Source organism: Salmo salar, chromosome 29 (genome assembly GCF_965601325.2).
Source record: "Salmo salar chromosome 29, fSalSal1, whole genome shotgun sequence".
NCBI lineage: Eukaryota > Metazoa > Chordata > Actinopteri > Salmoniformes > Salmonidae > Salmo > Salmo salar.
In genome coordinates this window covers 14298015-14319723 of record NC_138319.1, presented here as the reverse complement: position 1 = coordinate 14319723, position 21709 = coordinate 14298015, and the positions used below count along the sequence as shown (strand labels likewise).

At 44.7% G+C, this 21709-nt stretch overlaps 1 protein-coding gene across 6 annotated transcripts in view; it reads left to right on the top strand.

Moving 5' to 3' along the window:
- Nucleotides 1–21709, top strand: part of LOC106590164 (arf-GAP with SH3 domain, ANK repeat and PH domain-containing protein 1) — a 72281-nt gene that overhangs the window by 45657 nt on the left and 4915 nt on the right. For 2 of the 6 annotated variants that reach the window (XM_014180831.3, XM_082970673.1), the window contains 13 exons: nucleotides 4743–4912; nucleotides 6754–6887; nucleotides 7090–7181; nucleotides 7531–7717; nucleotides 8985–9070; nucleotides 10284–10399; nucleotides 10722–10789; nucleotides 11447–11554; nucleotides 12382–12613; nucleotides 14898–14966; nucleotides 15754–15891; nucleotides 21388–21466; nucleotides 21589–21653. In XM_014180831.3, the coding sequence (XP_014036306.2) occupies nucleotides 4743–4912; nucleotides 6754–6887; nucleotides 7090–7181; nucleotides 7531–7717; nucleotides 8985–9070; nucleotides 10284–10399; nucleotides 10722–10789; nucleotides 11447–11554; nucleotides 12382–12613; nucleotides 14898–14966; nucleotides 15754–15891; nucleotides 21388–21466; nucleotides 21589–21653 (1544 nt within the window). The remainder of the gene's footprint in view (nucleotides 1–4742; nucleotides 4913–6753; nucleotides 6888–7089; nucleotides 7182–7530; nucleotides 7718–8984; nucleotides 9071–10283; nucleotides 10400–10721; nucleotides 10790–11446; nucleotides 11555–12381; nucleotides 12614–14897; nucleotides 14967–15753; nucleotides 15892–21387; nucleotides 21467–21588; nucleotides 21654–21709) is intronic. The other 4 variants (XM_014180835.3, XM_082970676.1, XM_082970674.1 and 1 more) reach the window with 3 other exon arrangements.

Sequence of the window (21709 nt, the reverse complement as noted above, 5' to 3'; positions counted from 1 at the left end):
AGAATTACCGACCGTGCGATTGGTAAATTAGTCTAGCGACCCGCTATCTAAACTTGTAGAATTACCGACCGTGGGATTGGTAAATTAGTCTAGCGACCTGCTATCTAAACTTGTAGAATTACCGACCGTGCGATTGGTAAATTAGTCTAGCGACCCGCTATCTAAACTTGTAGAATTACCGACCGTGGGATTGGTAAATTAGTCTAGCGACCTGCTATCTAAACTTGTAGAATTACCGACCGTGCGATTGGTAAATTAGTCTAGCGACCTGCTATCTAAACTTGTAGAATTACCGACCGTGCGATTGGTAAATTAGTCTAGCGACCCGCTATCTAAACTTGTAGAATTACCGACCGTGGGATTGGTAAATTAGTCTAGCGACCTGCTATCTAAACTTGTAGAATTACCGACCGTGCGATTGGTAAATTAGTCTAGCGACCCGCTATCTAAACTTGTAGAATTACCGACCGTGCGATTGGTAAATTAGTCTAGCGACCTGCTATCTAAACTTGTAGAATTACCGACCGTGGGATTGGTAAATTAGTCTAGCGACCTGCTATCTAAACTTGTAGAATTACCGACCGTGCGATTGGTAAATTAGTCTAGCGACCCGCTATCTAAACTTGTAGAATTACCGACCGTGCGATTGGTAAATTAGTCTAGCAACCTGCTATCTAAACTTGTAGAATTACCGACCGTGGGATTGGTAAATTAGTCTAGCGACCTGCTATCTAAACTTGTAGAATTACCGACCGTGCGATTGGTAAATTAGTCTAGCGACCCGCTATCTAAACTTGTAGAATTACCGACCGTGCGATTGGTAAATTAGTCTAGCGACCCGCTATCTAAACTTGTAGAATTACCGACCGTGGGATTGGTAAATTAGTCTAGCGACCCGCTATCTAAACTTGTAGAATTACCGACCGTGCGATTGGTAAATTAGTCTAGCAACCTGCTATCTAAACTTGTAGAATTACCGACCGTGGGATTGGTAAATTAGTCTAGCGACCCGCTATCTAAACTTGTAGAATTACCGACCGTGGGATTGGTAAATTAGTCTAGCGACCCGCTATCTAAACTTGTAGAATTACCGACCGTGGGATTGGTAAATTAGTCTAGCGACCCGCTATCTAAACTTGTAGAATTACCGACGTGGGCAGCCATTGATTTTGTTAGTCACTCTCACTCAGATATCATATTAAAAACTGCGAATATTTCTATCCACCCTATGTCAAAATGTGTAGAATTGTAGGAAATAAGCTGTAAAACTGCCAATTTGTCTCTCTGCGCCATGGCAAAATAAGTAGAATTGCATGAAATGAGTTATGAAATTGCTAAATCTTCTCTCTGACCCATGGCAAAATGTGTAGAATTGCAGGAAATTAACTCAAACTTTTTTCTCTCCGCTGTCAAAGGGTGGGCCGCTAAACACAAAAATGAAACGTAAGAACCGTAAGCGTAGGAATAGCGCACGTAGGACAGATCTGCCGCTTCTTAGACTTGCTTTCAATGAGAATGACAGATCTATAACTCACACTTTTATGTGAATTTGGTCAGGTAGCCCAAAAAGTTACATATTGCACTTTTAATTATACTGAGACACAACCGGCCTTGCTTTAGGATACATCCCAAATGGCACCATATTCCCTATGTAGTGCACTACACTCTTGGATAAAAGGGTTCCAAAACAGTTCTTTGGGGAGGGATAGGGTTCTACCAATAACTGTTTTGATCAGAAGAACCCTTTTTGGGAGACAAGGGTTCTTTGTAAAGTGAAGTGTTCTACCTAGAACCTTTAAAATCCAAAGAACAGTTTTTGAAAGAAAGGGTTCTTTGATGAATATTTGGAAGGCAAGAACGATTCTTTGGAATGAAGGATTCTACATAGAACCATATAATATTTCCCATCATGCTCTATTGCAGGGAGATTAATGTAATTGTTTGTTTTACTGTAATATCTGTGTTTTTGCATGTACATTGCTTGGTTGATTAATTTTATGTTACACAAAGATAAATAATTGTCACGCTCGTCGTAAGAATGAGGAGACCAAGGCGCAGCGTGCGTAGAGTTCCACATGTTTAATAAAGGAAACTCACCAAAACAATACAGAACAAACGAAACGTGCCGTCATGGAGTGCATAACCTACACATAAACAAGATCCCACAACTCAAGGAGGGAAAAAGGGCTGCCTAAGTATGGTTCCCAATCAGAGACAACGATGGACAGCTGCCTCTGATTGGAAACCACACTCAGCCAAAACAAAGAAATAGAAAAACTAGATTGCCCACCCCACATCACACCCTGACCTAACCAAACTAGAGGAAAATAAATGTCTCTAAGGTCAGGGCGTGATAATAACATACTGTTTTTTTAAACTAATCCAATCTGTAAGAAATTTGATTTATTTCACCCGTTACTGATATGGTTGTTCCAGTTTAGATGATTGAGGTTGTCTCAGTATTCACTCTTCCCTACCCTGACAGTCATTCTGAATGCAGGTTGTAGGTGATTAACAATTCCACTTGTTGGATATCTTAACTCTGTATTCCAATAGAATTACACATCACTTTGCAAGCCAGCATAATGTGACTTTCAGGCCTGATGTGGCTTGTGAACCAGAACATGCCTACCACCATTGTGTTAGGCTATAATCAGGCCCTCAAAGAAAAGCCTTATGATATATGGAATGCATTGTTATAAATAATAACATTTTAAATGCTAATAAGGCTGGTGGAACCATTCATGGAGGGTTCTAAGAAGAACCCTCCGAGGATAAACTGGTTCTCTGTAGAACCCTTCACAGACGATTCTAGGAAGAACCTTTAGATGATAAAATGGTTCTTGGTAGAACCCTTCATGGAGGCAGAACCCTTCTAGGCAGAACCCTTCATAAAGGGTTCTAGGTAGAACCATTTACAGGGGGTTATTTGAAGAACTCTACATAGAACCCTCTGCAAAGGGTTCTACCCAGCACCAAAAAGGGGTTCCCCTATGGGGACAAACTGAAGAACCCTGTATGGTTCTACTTAACGGCTTTTTTTCTAAGTGTACTTTTCACCGTTCTGGTCAAAAGTAGTGCACTTCATAGGGAATAGGGTGCAATTTTGGGACAGAGCAACAACTCAGCTGCAATTCCAAATGTCAGTAAGTTCATTAAGTATCTGTAACTAGGGAACACACACACTTGCACACTCATGCACACACCCGCACACGCACACACACAAATGCTGACTCTACATTCTCAGCTCTATGCTCTCAGGCACTTCCAGCTGAGGCAAACCATACAGTGATAAAGTCGCTTCATGCGAGTGTTTGGATTAAAACACTTATCACTTGACAATATCTCAGCATTGCGCAATCACATGGTTGCCCATCCAAACACGTTCACCCTTGAAGACACGTACACCCACATCTCTGCATAACGTTGTCTAATTTCTTGTTATTTCTCACTCGTTCACCCGCACACACCTGTGCTGTGTCCTCTGTTGTGTCCTATCCTGTGTCATGACTGTGTCCTCTGCTGTGTCCTCTGTTGTGTCCTATCCTGTGTCATGTGCTGCGTCCTCTGCTGTGTCCTGTCCTGTGCTGTGTCCTGTCATGTGCTGTGTCCTCTGCTGTGTCCTGTCATGTGCTGTGTCCTCTGCTGTGTCCTGTCCTCTGCTGTGTCATGTGCTGTGTCCTGTGCTGTGTCCTGTGCTGTGTCCTGTGCTGTGTCCTCTGCTGTGTCCTCTGCTGTGTCCTGTCCTGTGTCCTGTCCTGTGTCCTCTGCTGTGTCCTCTGCTATGTCCCCTGCTGTGTCCTATGCCGTGGCCTGTAGATGGGTGACTGGGACAGCAGGACTGACGTCAGCCCCATTTGAGCCTGACTCAGATGCATTGTCCAAATGGCACCTTATTCCCTATGTAGTGCACTACTTTTGACCAGGGCCCATATAGGGAATATGGTGCCATTTGGGACACAGTCTAGTCTAACTAGCAGTCTAATGGCAGAGTGAGTTGTGATGTTCTGTGCTGAACAACAGCAGCCGCCGACTCATGTTTGATTGGCAGTTACTTCCTGCGTGTGTGCGTGGCGATTGTCCAGACGTGTTGGTTTGAATGTCATGAGAGGGTATCTGGGGCTGTTGGATAGGGTTGTGTATTGTACACTACAGTATGTGGTTGACACTGTAGGCAAATGTAGGTCCTATGTAGGGTGAATGCAAAGTAGCTGTCAAGATGTAAGGCCGTATACAGTTATATTTAAGCAATAAGGCCCAACGGGGTGTGTTATATGGCCAATATACCACGGCTAAACGCTGTTCTTACACACGACGCAACGCGGAGTGCCTGGACACAGCCCTTAGCCGCGGTATATTGGCCACATTTCACAAACCCCCGAGGTGCCCTTATTGCTATTATAAACTGGTTACCAATGTAATTAGAGCTGTTAAAATACATGTATCAGCCAATCAGCATTCAGGGCTCAAAGCACCCAGTTTCTAATAATACACAGAGTATAGATATAGATAGCGTCAGATGGGAGTTGTCCATTTGATTTGATTTGACCGTTCAAAATACATCAAATGGCAGCAGATGCACATCGGAAAATTGTCAAGGAGAAAAATACTTATTTCCACTGTGATCCTCTCGTCTCAAAGCCTCTACCTATGTAACTCAATGCTTGTACGTGTTGAAAACCCCGGTACTTTTGTAATAGCTTGTTCTCTCTGCTCTACCTTTTTCTCTGTGCTGTGTGTAGCTGGATCTCTGTGCTATCCAACAGTAAGGAGGAAGCTCTGAACATGGCGTTCCGCGGAGAAGAGGACGGAGTAGGAGGAGAGGATGGCCTGGAGGACCTGACCAAAGCCATCATAGAGGAGGTGCTGCGCATGCCTGGCAATGAAGTCTGCTGTGACTGTGGCGCTGGAGGTACGTATAGTACGACGTGTATGGGGGCCCCGTGTGTTTTGGGTCCTGGGGATATGCACAACCGCTATGGTTTTCCAAGGGGTTCTCACATTGTACATTCTCCACTCTACCACTACTTTGCGCTTACTCACCATTCGCCTTGTCATGGGAGAAGACAACGACACCTTTGCTTCAGCATTTTATCTCGCCCTTGAACTCACGCGTCCCCGTAGAACTCGCGCGTCCTCAATCATCTTCAAGGTTGTCCCTCAGAAGTCCCTGCTCAGCCCAACATCGATCCACTCTTCTGCACTGTCATGGCTGCTCCCCATCTCCCTCAGTAGTTAGGCATATGCAATGCAGCTCTCCTGCAATGTCACCCTTAACCAAACAAGCAGCAAAGCGGCACCAGGAGCCTTTTCTGTATTCAGGATATAACAGTGGTGCTGGTCCTTTCTGGCCCCTGGCCCTCCGACTTGATCCTCCCCTGCTGGCCCCTGGCCCAGCACTCCCCAAGCAGAAACACCCTGGCCCCCTGACTCCCCCCAATACACACACACACACACACACACACACACACACACACACACACACACACACACACACACACACACTGTCAGCATAAACACACAGATCCCACTGAGGAGAGTGCAGGCCACTAGCGAAGAAGAAAAACCCTGCGTTTGTTGCGACAATGACGTTACATCACTATGTTACATAATTCATACACACACACACACACACACACACACAGGCACAGTTTTGCTGATTTTCCCCCTCTATGGAGTGAGCTTATTTGATAATGCGCTAGTGTACTGCAGGGCTATTTAGGTTGCTCCTGCGGCCCATCCTGTCTGAAATACAGCTCTCTAGAGGAGTATTAGTGTCAAATGTTTTTTTTTTTTCAGCTCTAGAGCTCTCACCCCACCCTGTGCTTCCTGTCATCTCTTCGGTCATCTTTTGCCATCCTGCATGTGACTCATCGGCGTTTGGCCGATTCTGAAAACCGTCCCACCCGCCTGAGTCTGTCCGGCACAGACCTGTCAAATCCAGACGCGCTAGTTAGCCTAACAGCACTCAGCCATCTGCAAAGATGGTGTGTTTACGTCTGCGTAGCTGCGTAGGGCTCTTAGGCTTGGGTCTAAGCCTCCTTAAGTTGCGTCACTCATGCTTGGCTGTGGTGTCAGTCACTGTTGCGGTTTACTGGGAAGAGCCCAAAGTCTCTCTAGCCCTCCACCACATGGCTCTGCTGTCAGAGCATGTACAGGCGTTCTGCTTGACACAGAATGATGCAATGTTTTCTAGTTGCTGGGCTCTGGTAGTCCAGCCGGTATGGTTGGTGGGTCTGAGGCTGCCGAGGCCCTCTAGTGGTATGTGCTGTGCGTTGCCGCTGCTCGCATTCGACGGAGACGATGGACCTGGGTTGTATTCATTTGTGCACACCGTAGCAAAACGTTTTGCCACGGAAAACGAAAACCAAAGTTGTTTTATACGTTCAGTTTGTCCCCCCCTGTATCAGTCCATTTTCGTTTGTTTGGTGCCTGGTGAATACGACCCTGAAACAAATTGTCAGCTTAGTGGTGAATACAAACACGGCTACATGCAAGTGTTCAGATCAAAAATGAAATCCCCTTGTGTTCAGCATTATTGTTCTGGATTTCAACTGTAAATTGTATATTTGTGTTAGTACTTTGAAAAAACATCTATGTTCTTTTTTGGAGCCAAAACAGCTGTGCACTAATCTGTGAATTCCAGCCATATTTTTGTGGTTTTTGTAGCCAAGACGCCTATCCACAAGCCTGTGCTCCACAAAATGGCTGCTTTCTAACCTGAGTACATTGTCATGTTGTCTGTGCCCTTAGATCCAAAATGGCTGTCCACTAACCTGGGCATCCTGACCTGCATCGAGTGCTCTGGAATCCACCGGGAGATGGGAGTTCACATCTCACGCATCCAATCCATGGAGCTAGATAAGCTAGGCACCTCTGAACTCTTGGTGAGTGAAAAAATAAATACATTTGGTGAACATTTATATAACGTTTTTTTTTTCACAGTAGATCAACATGCAAAATAGATTCAAAAACAGGATATAAATAAATACATCTTGATTACAACGTGATTATGATTACGGCAATTCCAGCAAAGTGCTTCTAACGAGCATCTTGACATTCATATGTGACTTGATGTTTCCTTCACAGCTGGCCAAGAATGTAGGAAACAGTAGTTTCAATGAAATAATGGAGGAGAACCTTCCTGGTCCCTCACCGAAACCCAGTCCTTCAAGTGACATGTAAGTACTCAGCGTCATCAACAACTACATGAACTTCTTAGAAACTAGAAGCTCCATGGAAATGTTCCCTCACTTTCACTTGACATCACTGGAAGCATAATCAGGTGTATGTTTGAGCTTATGCGGGTAGATGTGTCTGGTGGGAAAAGCCACAGAAATAAATAGAACACTAGAATGGCCATTGGCATCTTAGCAACGTGCCTAAAAATCATCCATCTTGGTCAGGAAAACGTTCATGCTAGAAACTGAATTAAAGGATCTCGACAGGGGAAAAAATATCCACACAAGCATTCCGAAACCGTCTCGTTATTCTCCTCCTCTTCCCCCGCTTCTCTCTCCCTCCCTACAGGACAGTGAGGAAGGAGTTCATCAATGCTAAGTACGTGGACCACAAGTTTGCACGGAAGACCTGTACCTCCTCGGCGGCTAAGACCATCGAGCTGTGTGAGGCGGTCAAGTCCAGGGACCTGCTGTCTCTCATCCAGGTGTACGCTGAGGGGGTGGAGCTAATGGAGCCACTGCCCGAGGGTGGACAGGTGAGTCACAGACCCTGGACTGTATTATGATCTCATCTCACCTGAACAGGGCCCATATTCTTAAAGCATCTCATAGGATTGCTGATCTAGGATCAGGTAACCCCGTCCATGGAATCTTATTCATTATGATCAAAAGTTAAAACCCATCCTAAATCAGCATCTATACTCTGACGCTTTGATGAATATGGGCCCTGATCTGGTATGAGCAGAAGTGTACTGTTTAATAGGGAAATACTAGGTTGTACTGAGTCTGTAAGGAGGCTGTTCTGTACATGGGTGAAGTAATGAACAGTCCACAGAGCAAAACAGAGTTTTTACTACTGGGGCAATTTTGGACAAGACGACAATGCCCAAACGAGAAAAGTGACTCAGTTAAGCTATCACTACAGCCGCCCACTAAACGTTGAAACACGTAGCACTGCGGTGTGCTCTCAGAAGTAGTCCATAGGGAATAGTGGCCGGGGATGAGTCACTGACGCTGTTTGAAAGCAGGCAGAGCTTCTAGCCCAGGCTGACTCACTGATATCAAATACAATCCTGGCTGTCAGTGATTCTGCTCCGAGAGGCTGCATCCCAGGGCTCTGGTCAAAAGTAGTGAATTCTAATATGATCCCCCAGCAGACAGCAGATATCAGTACCCAGAGCCCCGCAGACAGTGAGGGTGTGACAGGAATACATGATAAAGTAGCCTTTCCCTCTTCCTGGACGGATTACCCTGCTTCTCTGGTTGACTCATAGTCGTTGGTATTGCGCTGTGTCACTCTGTGCTCACTCCCTTCTGGGGATTCTCACAGAGATAATCGGCGACGTAGCTACCAGCCATTTTCAATTAGAGGAGACACAAGGAGACGCAACGACACGCGTGCTGTTTGAAGGATACACCCACCAAGGAAGATCTCAAACGACTTGATGGTTGATTGTCTCGGCAAGTGTGAGTTCAATCACAACCGACGAGGTTGTGGCGGCGGTGACCTTTGTTCATATTGGGAAGGAAGGGCTGTAGACTGACGCTGGCTTATCGTTTCAGTGTCTTCTACCGACATCGGTACGTCCACACCTCTCTCTGTCATAGAAATGTTCGCATCGCCCTCGCAGTCTTCCCTTGAGGGGGAGACGAGCTATTTTTAGGAGCCATTTTGTTGACTGCAACCTCTTTAAATGCTGAGAGAGAGAGAGAGAGAGAGAGTGTGTAGAATGGATGCTGCCTGCTGTTCTCCCCATGTAGAAGGTCTCTCATGTCTTTGCTGTATGTGATCGCCCCCTTCAGGAGGCCGGAGAGACTGCGCTCCACTACTCTGTGCGCACCGCCGACCAGACCTCACTACACCTGGTGGACTTCCTCGTACAAAACAGGTAAAATGACCAAATAAGGCCCCGTCAATAAAGTGAAGATATGCATTTTATGCCATACAGGCCACCATAGCATTGAGCTAATGTGAAATTGGATTTTAAATGCAGTGAAAGCACACACTTCGTAAGCTGCTGTGCCCAAATACTAAAAAACATAACAGAATGTTATAAATAAGTAGTATTTCCACCGTTTGGTCATGTAAATTGACGCGTTAAATGTGGGAATTTCAATGGAATAGCTTCATGGATAGCAGTAGTGTTCCCTTCTTATCTCTCCACCGCTGCAAGAGGAAGATGAGCAGAGTAGAGCTCAGCACGGCTTAGATTCCCACAAGGCAAACAGAACTGGGTCAGGCAGACACTTGTTCTCCGCCTTCATTTATTCATCAGTCTTTTCAATTGTTTGCTCCCTGCCTCGCTGCACCTCGGGCAAACCGTTACCGGGAAATGACTCCTCATTAATGAATCGGTCCACCTTCACAATTTCAGGCTTACACTTGGTAATTGGCCTAATTGTTTTCGATTCAGGGATAGGAGAAAATGAAATGGGGACCAAACGCTTACCTGTCAACATGCTAGTGTGACTGTGAAGGACACCTTCCTAATATTGAGTTGCACCTCCCCTTTTGCACTCAGATCAGCCTCAATTCGACGGGGCATGGACTCTACAAGGTGTCGAAAGCGTTCCACAGGGATGCTGGCCCATGTTGACTCCAATGCTTCCCACAGTTGTGTCAAATTGGCTGGATGTCCTTTGGGTGGTAGACCATTCTTGATACTCGTGAAACAGTTGAGCGTGAAAAACCCAGCAGCGTTGCAGTTCTCAACACACTTCAGCCATACCCCCGTTCAAAGGCACTTCAATCTTTTGTCTTGCCCGTTCACCCTCTGAATGGCACACGTACACAATCCATGTCTCAATTGTCGCAAGGCTTAATGACCTGCTCAGTCTGTCATGGAAAGAGCAGGTGTTTCTAATGTTTTGTACACTCTGTGTATATTTTGTCAGCCGTAGTGACAAATAGGTATTTTAAAGGTCAGTTTGTCTCTTAAAGCAGTATGTATGATCAAAGCGTGAACGATAATGTGACAACTTTACTTCTGTGCAAAATGGCATCTGGGGTGTGAGCCGTGACATGACCGTGTGTGTGTGTGTGTGTGGTGTGTGTGTGTGTGTGTGTGTGTGTGTGTGTGTGTGTGTGTGTGTGTGTCACAGTGGGAACCTGGATAAGCAGACAGAGTGGGGAAACACTGCCCTGCACTACTGCTGCATGTACGAGAAACACGAATGCCTCAAACTACTGCTGAGGGGCAAACCAGCCACTGACATCAGTGAGTAACACACACACACACACACACACACACACACACACACACACTCATATGTAAATGCTTTCAGACTTGGTTATGTTAACATGCCTGTTCTGTTTTTGGCTAATCAGAATTGTATTTTATACCACAGAAGGTTGGGGGAGGACAGGCTCGTGGTAACCGTGGTAATGGCACATGGTTTCCATGTGTTTGACGCCATTCCGTTGGCTCCGTTCCGGACATTATTATGAGCTGTCCTCCCCTCGTCAGCCTCCACTGGTTTTTATACACGTAGATGGAATGTATGCATCTAGTGCAACCAATATCATGCCTGTTCTTTTAGCCAATCAGAATGGTGAGACGGCGCTGGATATTGCCAGGCGTATGAAGAACAGTCAGTGTGAGGAGGCAGTAAGTATCCCACTGTGAACACGAGCCACGATATGTTTGGCTGTTGATGACATGAATCGATAGCAATACTTAACGATGCAATCCTGTTCTTTGTCGAAGTAGCATCCACGCCTCATCTGATGATGTAGCAGCGCGGTAGATAGTATAGATCGAAGGGACTTGTTGACCAGCACATCTTTGGACACTAGATGGCAGCAGCCAAAAACCTACCCAGGCTTCTAGTGACTTCAGAGAGGAGGCCATTACTGATGTATGGTTACTATTTGCACACAGAAAACTAAGTTGGTGCTTTTACCATCAGTGATATTATGTCATGTTTTGAACATCAAATTAAAGGAGAGGACAACAATCAAATGAATGTTGGAGGTACTCATTGTTGGTTATGCTAGAGTTCCCTTCGACTGACTTGCGGGCTACAATTACATTTACGTCATTTGACAGACGCTCTTATGCAGAGCGACTTACAGTAGTGAGTTCACACATGTCCATACTGGTCCCCTGTGGGAATCGAACCCACAGCCCGGGCGTAGCAAACACCATGCACTACCAACTGAGCCAGACGGGACCATTATTCACTGTGTGTTTATTTGTATGTCCTCTGTGTTTCATTGTTTCGTTGTGGCTCCAAATGAAGTAATCAACATGTGTGTCCCCCAGCTGGTGCAGGCTGCAGCGGGGAAGTATTACCCGCATGTCCACGTGGAGTATGAGTGGAGCCTGAGGCTGGAGGAGCTGGACGAGAGCGACGATGATCTCGATGACAAGGTCAGACTGGGACTGCAGGTTCACACGTCTGGACAGAGCACACAACTTGAAATCCATGTGCAAATACTCTATATATACAAAAGTATGTGGACACGCCTTCAAATTTGTGAATTCGGGGTTTGGCGGATGGCAGGAGAACGCTTACTGCGCAATGCATAGTGTCAACTGTAAAGTTTGGTGGAGGAGGAATAATGGTCTGGGGCTGTTTTTCATGGTTCGGGCTAGGCCCCTTAGTTCCATTGAAGGGAAATCTTAACGCTACGTCATAAAATGACATTCTAGACGATCTAGCGCTTCCAACTTTGTGGCAACAATTCGGGGAAGGCCCTTTCCTGTTTCAGCATGACAATGCCCCCGTGCACAAAGCGAGGTCCATACAGAAATGGTTTGTCGAGATCGGTGTGGAAGAATTTGACTGGCCTGCACAGAGCCATGACCTCAACCGCATCAAACACCTTTGGGATGAATTGGAACACCAACTGCGAGCCAGGCCTAATCACCCAACATCAGTGGCCGACCTCACTAATGCTCTTGTGGCTGAATGGAAGCAAGTCCCCGCAGCAATGTTCCAACATCTAGTGGAAAACCTTCCCAGAAGAGTGGAGGCTGTTATAGCAGCAAAGGGGGGACCAACTCCGTATTAATGCCCATGATTTTGGAATGAGATGTTCGACGAGCTGGTGTCCACATACTTTTAGTCATGTATTGTATTTGCACCCATCTCCCATTGACATCAATGCGTGATTTAGGCCTACACGAAAGTCAAAGTTCCTAAGTTCACCCTCTTCCAAGTTGACACTCATCTCTCTCTCCCTCTCTGTCTGCAGCCTAGTCCCATAAAGAAGGACCGTTCCCCGCGGCCCCAGAGTTTCTGCCACTCGTCCAGCCTGTCTCCCCATGACAAGCTGTCTCTGCCGGGCTTCATCAGCCACCGGGACAAACAGCAACGCATGTCTTACAGCGCCTTCACCAACCAGATGTACTCCGCCTCCACCGACCTCACTTCCTCTTCCCCCGTGGCCGACGCCCCCCCTCTACCCCCCAGGAACCAGGGCAAAGGTGAGACCTGGTTGTGATCGGCCAGGGCCCAGACTTTTATCAGTGTAGGATGGATTTTCCTCTAGACACTGATCTTGGGTCAGTTTTGTATTTTCCCCGTTAATGGTTAAGGTGAGGATTGGGGAGGGGAAGCTGATCCTCGATCTGTATCTAAGGGAAAATTCTACCTGAAATGTAAATGGCCTAAAGATTATGTGGCCAGTTGTGGAATGTACATAGGATACATAGCAGTGTTGTCTGGTTGGCCAGAATTTACATGTATGAAGAATTTACATGATCTTTTATCTCTAACACTGGTACGCAGGAAGAACGCAGTAATAACGTTTACTGTTTTTCTCTGTTATGAAACATTGTAATCGTAATGCTAGTTAACCAATTTACTGATATGATTAGTATTTTCCTCTCTCTCTCTCTCTCTCTCTCTCTCAACCTTACACACACACACACACACACACACACCCTTGAGAGGAATGAAATTTGTCAACACGTCGATCAGAGTGCGGGTAGCAGCTGTTATAAATACTGCTTACACAAGGAAGGCACCTACAGCAAAAGGATGGCTTAAGGGCTGCTGGCATGCGGGAGTGTAAGAGAGCGTGGAGACACACACTTAAGTGATAATGCCCGAGAAGCCGGTGTTTGGAGGATGTATTGGCACGGGTGTTGTTAGGCCCTAGACACAAATCTAGGGTTGCTACCCAAGCCGGCTGGTCGTTCGCTCTATCGGTTCGGTGGCCAGAGATGCGAGCCAGTCGTTCGTTCTAAATGTTCCATTGCCATACTGCCTGGCAACGTTCTTATCCCTTGCCTGCTAGCTATCCAACTACGGCTAACCTACAGTCACGTCAAACAGTGCAGCCAGAATAACAGCAAAGTAGCTACATTTGTTTAAGCTGTTTACAAGAGACATTTATTTGGATACATCCATAACAATGAGCTAATGAGGAGCGATTTCGTCTGGCATTGAAAATGTGCTCACTCGTCAGGACACTGTTGTTCAGAGGAGCTAGTCAACAACACAGCTAACACAGTCACTTCAAACTGAAGCTGGAAGACTGCAAAATGTCTGCGTTTCGTTTAAAAAAAAAAAATCTATTTACATTTCTTTGTATATATCCATGATTTCGACTGGCTGAGAAACGCTGCCTGCCTGTCTTTCTCGTCCCGACACCACACACATTCATTATTATGGGACAGTTGGAGATTGAATTTGAATATTGAAACAATGTTGCAAATGTCAGAGAGACAGTAAGGTTTATACAAATCTCCACTGTTGAAAACAAAATGTTTGTCTAAAAGAAATTGAGATAATGTCCAAATGCTTTTTATAGTGGAGATCAAGTTTATAAATCGCTTGGCTGGGCTGAAGAGACAGTGGATTGCGCAGTCAGATGGAACAGAGTAAATAGGCATTTTAACGTCATAGATTTAGCTGGTGGTAACTTGTGGAATAGACACCGGCTGGAATGCGGTTTTAACCAATCAGCATTCAGGATTAGACCCACCCATTGTATAAAGCAAGATAGATAATACACCAGGCTGATAATGTTAACACTTCGTTATGGAAATCCAGGGCTGTGTCCCAAATGGCACCCAATTCCCTACATAGTGCAATAGTTCGCTATGGGCCCTGGTCAGAAGTAGTACACTATATAGGGGAAAAGGTGCCATTTGGGACCCAGCCAGGGACATTTCCTGTTCAGCAACACTATCTGACAGTACAAATGGACTCTAAGGGGCGAGCGGCACGGTCAGCACAATTATAATGAACCATAACATCCCTCCCGAAGACAGGATTTAGAACACAAACACTCACACCCCAGGTTGCTATTCCCTATCCTTGTTACAATACAGTAGGCTACATTGTTGACGCCAATACACTGTTAAGTGGACCGAAGAGAAACGGCGGTTTCTCTTTACACACAAGAGATGAACAGTTCTCTTTTTCAGAGGGCGTCGGACTGACTTGTTTTCCCCTTAGGCGTTTTGACGCAATTTCTCCTCTTTCTCTTTGCTTGTCACTAATAAGATTTCATCAGGGGGTTTATAGAGGCTTGCGTCTCAAATGGCACCCTATTCCCTATATAGTGCACTACTTTTGATCAAGGCCTGCCTAGGGCTCTGGTCAAAAGTAGTGCACTACATAGGGAATAGGGCGTCATTTCAAATGAAACCAGTGTGTGGGAGAAGCTCACATGCGTTCTCTCCCACACTCTTCATCTCTCGCTTCCTCTTCACCTCTCTCTCTCTCTCTCTTTTTTTTTCTCCTTTCTTTCTCTTTCAGCGCCGCACTTGGCATTCCTCGGCTCTCACTCGCACTACGCCACTCTGGCCGGCACTCGACCATACATCAGTGAATATCCTGTTTTTACATTTTGTCCTGCTGTGCCCGCCCGTATACTTCTGCTGCCCAGTGGCACTGGTAGCGCTTTGCTTCCCAGGAAAAATATGGGTGGTGGCATCTTAAACTTTTAACAATGGCACTGTAAAAGTGTGGTTAATTCTAATTTTTCTTACACGCAGTTTTATCACGTTTTGTGACATGTCGCCACCCCTGAGCTGCAAAGTGCTATCGTACCTTATGTAGGTCAGCGTCCCAAATGATTCCCTATATAGTGCCCTATGGGGTCTAACAGTAGTGCACTGTATACGATATAGGGTGGCATTTTTGGATGCAACCTGACTCTCCTCTCTAACTGGCTGAGTTCTCTATTAGCCACAATCTTGTTGTATCTGTTTCTAGGCTTACACACAGCTGGGAATGGGACTAGCTGCTTTGGGGTAACTTTACTGTAGGTCCAGAAGTCTCAGGAGCGTGTACGCCCACCCCAAAATACAAACACACACAAAACAACACCTACACAATAGACACACATTGTTCTGTGTCCATCTTCTCTGTATTCCTATCTGGGCCGTTTCTCTGTTCACTGGGATGTTGTGTTTTACCTGTATTGATGTTGTGTTAACGTATCTCCCCCACATTGGCCAACAATTGTGTTAAACCCAGTCCCGATGGCAAGAAACCTTCCTCTCATCTACCCTCTCCTCTCAAGCCCCTCCCCTTCCTCTTGGTATCCCAGGTGACAGAATGAATGACGCCTGTCCCTTCACTGCATGTTTGTATGTTGTCACTCCTCCAGCTCCTCCCTCCACCCTCACCCCCGGAGGCAGCTCCACCCTGTCCAAGAAGAGGCCTCCGCCCCCTCCCCCCGGGCACAAACGCACCCTGTCTGACCCACCCAGCCCGCTTTCCCACAGTAGAGGGGGCATTTACGTGGGTGAGTCCTCCCTCGGTGGGCAAGACCCAAGCAGACACATCTAAATACTGCTTGGTCGTCTTTGTTAACGAAGGACATGATCCATAATAACATTAAAGTCTCTGGTCCTGGACAGTTGTAGTGTGTGCAGGCTTTTGTTCCAGCCCAGCACTAATAACACCTGACTGAACTTAAGTCAATCTTAATGCCTACCCACATTGAGGCCCTACAGGACCAGAGTTACCCATCTCTGGCCTAGTATTGAGTGTGTTTCCAACCAGGTCTTCCCCATGACCAGAGTGTTAGTGCTGTTCATGAATGACAGACACATCCTGGTCATTTTATGGTGTGATGGCAATGACACAGACACATCCTGGTCATTTTATGGTGTGATGGCAATGACACAGACACATCCTGGTCATTTTATGGTGTGATGGCAATGACATAGACACATCCTGGTCATTTTATGGTGTGATGGCAATGACATAGACACATCCTGGTCATTTTGGAAGGTGATGGCAATGACACAGACACATCCTGGTCATTTTGGAAGGTGATGGCAATCCTGTGTAAATGTATGTGTTAGTTTTGGATGTCAGATCATTATTTTTGTCATCATTTTGTCTCGTCTGTGATGTTTTTTGTATTGTGAGATAATGGCCTCAACAGCATTAGTATAGAAGAAGATTTAGATTATTAGCTGAATAAAACTACACTGAACAAAAATATAAACGCAACGTGTAAAGTGCTCATGTTTCATGAGCTAAAATTAAAGTTCCCAGAAATGTTCCATATGTACAAAAAGCTTATTTCTCTCAAATTTTGTGCACAAATGTATTTAAATCCTTTTTAGTGAGCATTTCTCCTTTGCCAAGATAATTCATCCACCTGACAGGTGTGGCATATCAATAAGCTGATTAAACAGCATGATCATTACACAGGTGCACCTTGTGCTGGAGAACACAATGCCACAGATGCCTCAAGTTTTGAGGGAGCATGCAATTGGCATGCTGACTGCAGGAATGTCCACCAGAGCTGTTGCCAGAGAATTTAATGTTAATTTCTCTACCATAAGCCGCCTCTAATGACATTTTAGAGAATTTGGCAGTAAGTCCAACCGGTCTCACAACCGCAAACCATATGTAACCATGCCAGCCCAAGACCTTCAACTGCGGAATCGTCTGATACAAGCCACCCGGACAGCTGATGAAACTGGGTTTGCACAACCAAATAATTTCTGCACAAACTGTCAGAAACCGTCTCAGGGAAGTTCATCTGTGTGCTCGTCTTCACCAGGGTCTTGACCTGACTGCAGGTTTCAACTAGGCGAGTGGTTTGCTGATGTCAACGTTTTGAACAGAGTGCCCCATGGTGGCGGTGGGGTACGGGCAGGCATAAGCTATGGACAACACAATTGCATTTTATCAATGGCAATTTGAATGCACAGAGATACCGTGACGAGATCCTCAGGCCCGTTGTCGTGTATTCATCCACCTCCATCATGTCATGTTTCAGCATGATAATGCACGGCCCCATGTCACAAGGATCTATACACAATTCATGCAAGCTGAAAATGTCCCAGTTCTTCCATGGCCTGCATACTCACCAGACATGTTACCCATTGAGCATGTTTGGGATGCTCTGGATTAGAGGTCAACCGATTATGATTTTTCAACACCGATACCGATTATTGGAGGACCCAAAAAAAAACGATACCGATTAATTGGCCAATGTTGTTATTTTTTATTTATTTGTAATAATGACAATTACAACAATACTGAATGAACACTTATTTTAACTAAGCCTCAAATAAATAATGAAACATGTTCAATTTGGTTTAAATAATGCAAAAACAAAGTGTTGGAGAAGAAAGTAAAAGTGCAATATGTGCCATGTAAGAAAGCTAACATTTAAGTTCCTTGCTCAGAACATGAGAACATATGAAAGCTGGTGGTTCCTTTTAACATCAGTCTTCAATATTCCAGGTAAGAAGTTTTAGGTTGTAGTTATTATAAGAATTATAGGACTATTGCTCTCTATACGATTTGTATTTCATATACCTTTGACTATTGGATGTTCTTATAGGCACTTTAGTATTGCCAGTGTAACAGTATAGCTTCCGTCCCTCTCCTCGCTCCTACCTGGGCTCGAACCAGGAACACATCGACAACAGCCACCCTCGAGCAGCGTTACCCATGCAGAGCAAGGGGAACAACTACTCCAAGTCTCAGAGAGAGTGACGTTTGAAACGCTATTAGCGTGCACCCCGCTAACTAGCTAGCCATTTCACATCGGTTACACCAGCCTAATCTCGGGAGTTGATAGGCTTGAAGTCATAAACAGCGCAATGCTTGAAGCATTGCGAAGTGCTGTTTGAATGAATGCTTACGAGCCTGCTGGTGCCTACCACCGCTCAGTCAGACTGCTCTATCAAATATCAAATCATAGACTTAATTATAATAAACACACAGAAAATCGAGCCTTAGGTCATTAATATGGTCGAATCCGGAAACTATCATCTCGAAAACAAAACGTTTATTCTTTCAGTGAAATACGGAACCGTTCCGTATTTTATCTAACAGGTGGCATCCATAAGTCTAAATATTCCTGTTACATTGCACAACCTTCAATGTTATGTCATAATTACGTAAAATTCTGGCAAATTAGTTCGCAACAAGCCAGGCGGCCCAAACTGTTGCATATACCCTGACTCTGCGTGCAATGAACGCAAAATGACACAATTTCACCTGGTTAATATGGCAATAACCTGGATTTCTTTTAGCTAAATATGCAGGTTTTAAAAATATATACTTCTGTGTATTGATTTTAAGAAAGGCATTGATGTTTATGGTTAGGCACAGTCGTGCAACGATTGTGCTTTTTTTCGCAAATGCACTTTTGATAAATCATCCCCCGTTTGGCGAAGTTGGCTGTCTTTGTTAGGAAGATATAGTCTTCACACAGTTCGCAACGAGCCAGGCGGCCCAAACTGCTGCATATACCCTGACTCTGTTGCAAGAGAAGTGACACATTTTCCCTAGTTAAAAGAAATTCATGTTAGCAGGCAATATTAACTAAATATGCAGGTTTAAAAATATATACTTGTGTATTGATTTTAAGAAAGATATTGATGTTTATGGTTAGGTACACGTTGGAGCAACGACAGTCCTTTTTCACGAATGCGCACCGCATCGATTATATGCAATGCAGAACAGGCTAGATAAACTAGTAATATAATCAACCATGTGTAGTTAACTAGTGATTATGATTGATTGTTTTTTTTTATAAGATAAGTTTAATGCTAGCTAGCAACTTACCTTGGCTTCTTACTGCATTCGCGTAACAGGCAGGCTCCTCGTGGAGTGCAATGTAAAGCAGGTGGTTAGAGCGTTGGACTAGTTAACCGTAAAGTTGCAAGATTGAATCCCCGAGCTGACAAGGTAAAAATCTGTCGTTCTGCCCCTGAACAAGGCAGTTAACCCACCATTCCTAGGCCGTAATTGAAAATAAGAATGTGTTCTTAACTGACTTGCCTAGTTAAATAAAGGTGTAAAAATATATATATATATATTAAATTAATAAAAATGTTTAAAAAATCGTCCAAATCGGTGTCCAAAAATACCGATTTCCGATTGTTATGAAAACTTGAAATCGGCCATTCCGATTAATCGGTCGAACTCAACTCTGGATCGACTTGTACGACAGCATGTTCCAGTTCCCGCCAATATCCAGCAACTTCACACAGCCATTGAAGACTGGGACAACATTCCACTGGCCACAATCAACAGCCTAATCAACTCTATGCAAAGGAGATGTGTCACTCTGCATGAGGCAAATAATGGTCACACCAGATACTGACTAGTTTTTTGATCCATACCTTTTTTTTAGGGTACACTACATGAGCAAAAGTATGTGGACACCTGCTCGTCGAACATCTCATTCCAAAATCATGGGCATTAATTATATGGAGTTGGTCCCCCTTTTGCTGCCCAAACAGCCTCCACTCTTCTGGGAAAGCTTTCCACTAGATGTTGGAACATTGCTGCTGGGACTTGCTTCCATTCAGCCACAAGAGCATTTGTGAGGTCGGCCACTGATGTTGGGCGAATTAGGCCTGGTTCGCAGACGGCGTTCCAATTCATTCCAAAGATGTTCGATGGGGTTGAGGTCAGGGCTCTGTGCAGGCCAGTCAAGTTCTTCCATAACGATCTCGACAAACCATTTCTGTATGGACCTCGCTTTGTACACGGAGATATTTTCATGCTGAAACAGGAAAGGGCATTTCCCAAACTGTTGCCACAAAGTTGGAAGCACAGAATCGTCTAGAATGTCATTTTATGCTGTAGCGTTATCACTTCCCTTCACTGGAGCTAATGGGCCTAGCCCGAACCATGAAAAACAGACCCAGACCATTATTCCTCCTCCACCCAACTTTACAGTTTGCACTATGCATTGGTGCAGGTAGCGTTCTCCTGGTATCCGCCAAACCCAGATTCGTCCGTCCACTGCTCCAGGGTCCAATGGTGACGAGCTTAACACCACTCCACCAGACGCTTGGCAATGTGCATGGTGATGTTAGGCTTGTGTGCGGCTGCTCGGCCATGGAAACCCATTTCATGAAGCTACCAACGAACAGTTCTTGTGCTGACGTTGCTTCCAGAGGCAGTTTGGAACTCGGACAGACAATTTTTACTTGCTTCAGCACTCGACGGTCCCTGTGAGCTTCTGTATCATACCACTTCGTGGCTGAGACATTGTTGCTCCTAGACGTTTCCACTTCACAATAACAACACTTGACCGGGGAAGCTCTAGCAGGGCAAAAATTTGACGAACTGACTTGTTAGAAAGGTGGCATCCTATGACGGTGCCACATTGAAAGTCACTGAGCTCTTCAGTAATGCCAATCTACTGCCAATGTTAATCTATGGAGATTGCATGGCTGTGTGCTCGATTTTATACACTTGTCAGCAACGGCTGTGGCTAAATCCACTCATTTGAAGGGGTGTCCACATACTTTTGTATATATAGTGTATCTGTAACCAACAGATGCCTAACTGTATTCCCAGTCATGTGAAATCCATAGATTAGGGTCTAATGAATTTATCTCAATTGACAGATTTTCTTATATGAACTGTAACTCAGTAAAATCTTTGAAATTGTTGCATGTTGCGTTTATATTTTTGTTCAGTGTAGATCCCCCATCGTACAGCTACCTCCGAGGGTCCATAATGGTAGCTAATGGAAAGCTCAGCCTGACATCTCCTTCCCTTAGACTTTTCTACTATAATGTTTGGGTACAGCAATATATTTGTATACCAGTTACAGTTTATGTATAAATGGATATAATAATAATAATAATAATTTAATTAATTATAATAATTTAATCAGGAGAATTAAATCAAAATTAAAGATGTACTTATTTAGGTGACCATTTTGGGCTGTGGGGTAATATGGGGATGAATATTATATACACTGAGCAGCATGTATCCATATCTCACAACCATCTCGACATTTCAGGAAGTGACTCCATCCCTCCACCTGTGAACAAGATGTCACCGTTATCCAACAAGTTTGAGGGCATTCCACAGCAGCAAAGGTACATAGGCATCCATTTTGGATGCAGGCATTTAGAATATTTTCCTATATATTGTTTACGCATGATAGAGTTCTGATCTTTTTATAATTTTTCATTAACTTCATATAACCATCTGTTTTCAGCACTACTTCTAGCAACACAAAGTCTACACTTGGTCCAAGGGTTCTACCCAAACTACCTCAGAAAGGTACGTTGTATTGGATTAGCAATGCCTATAACTGTAGGTGAGACCACCTTATTTCC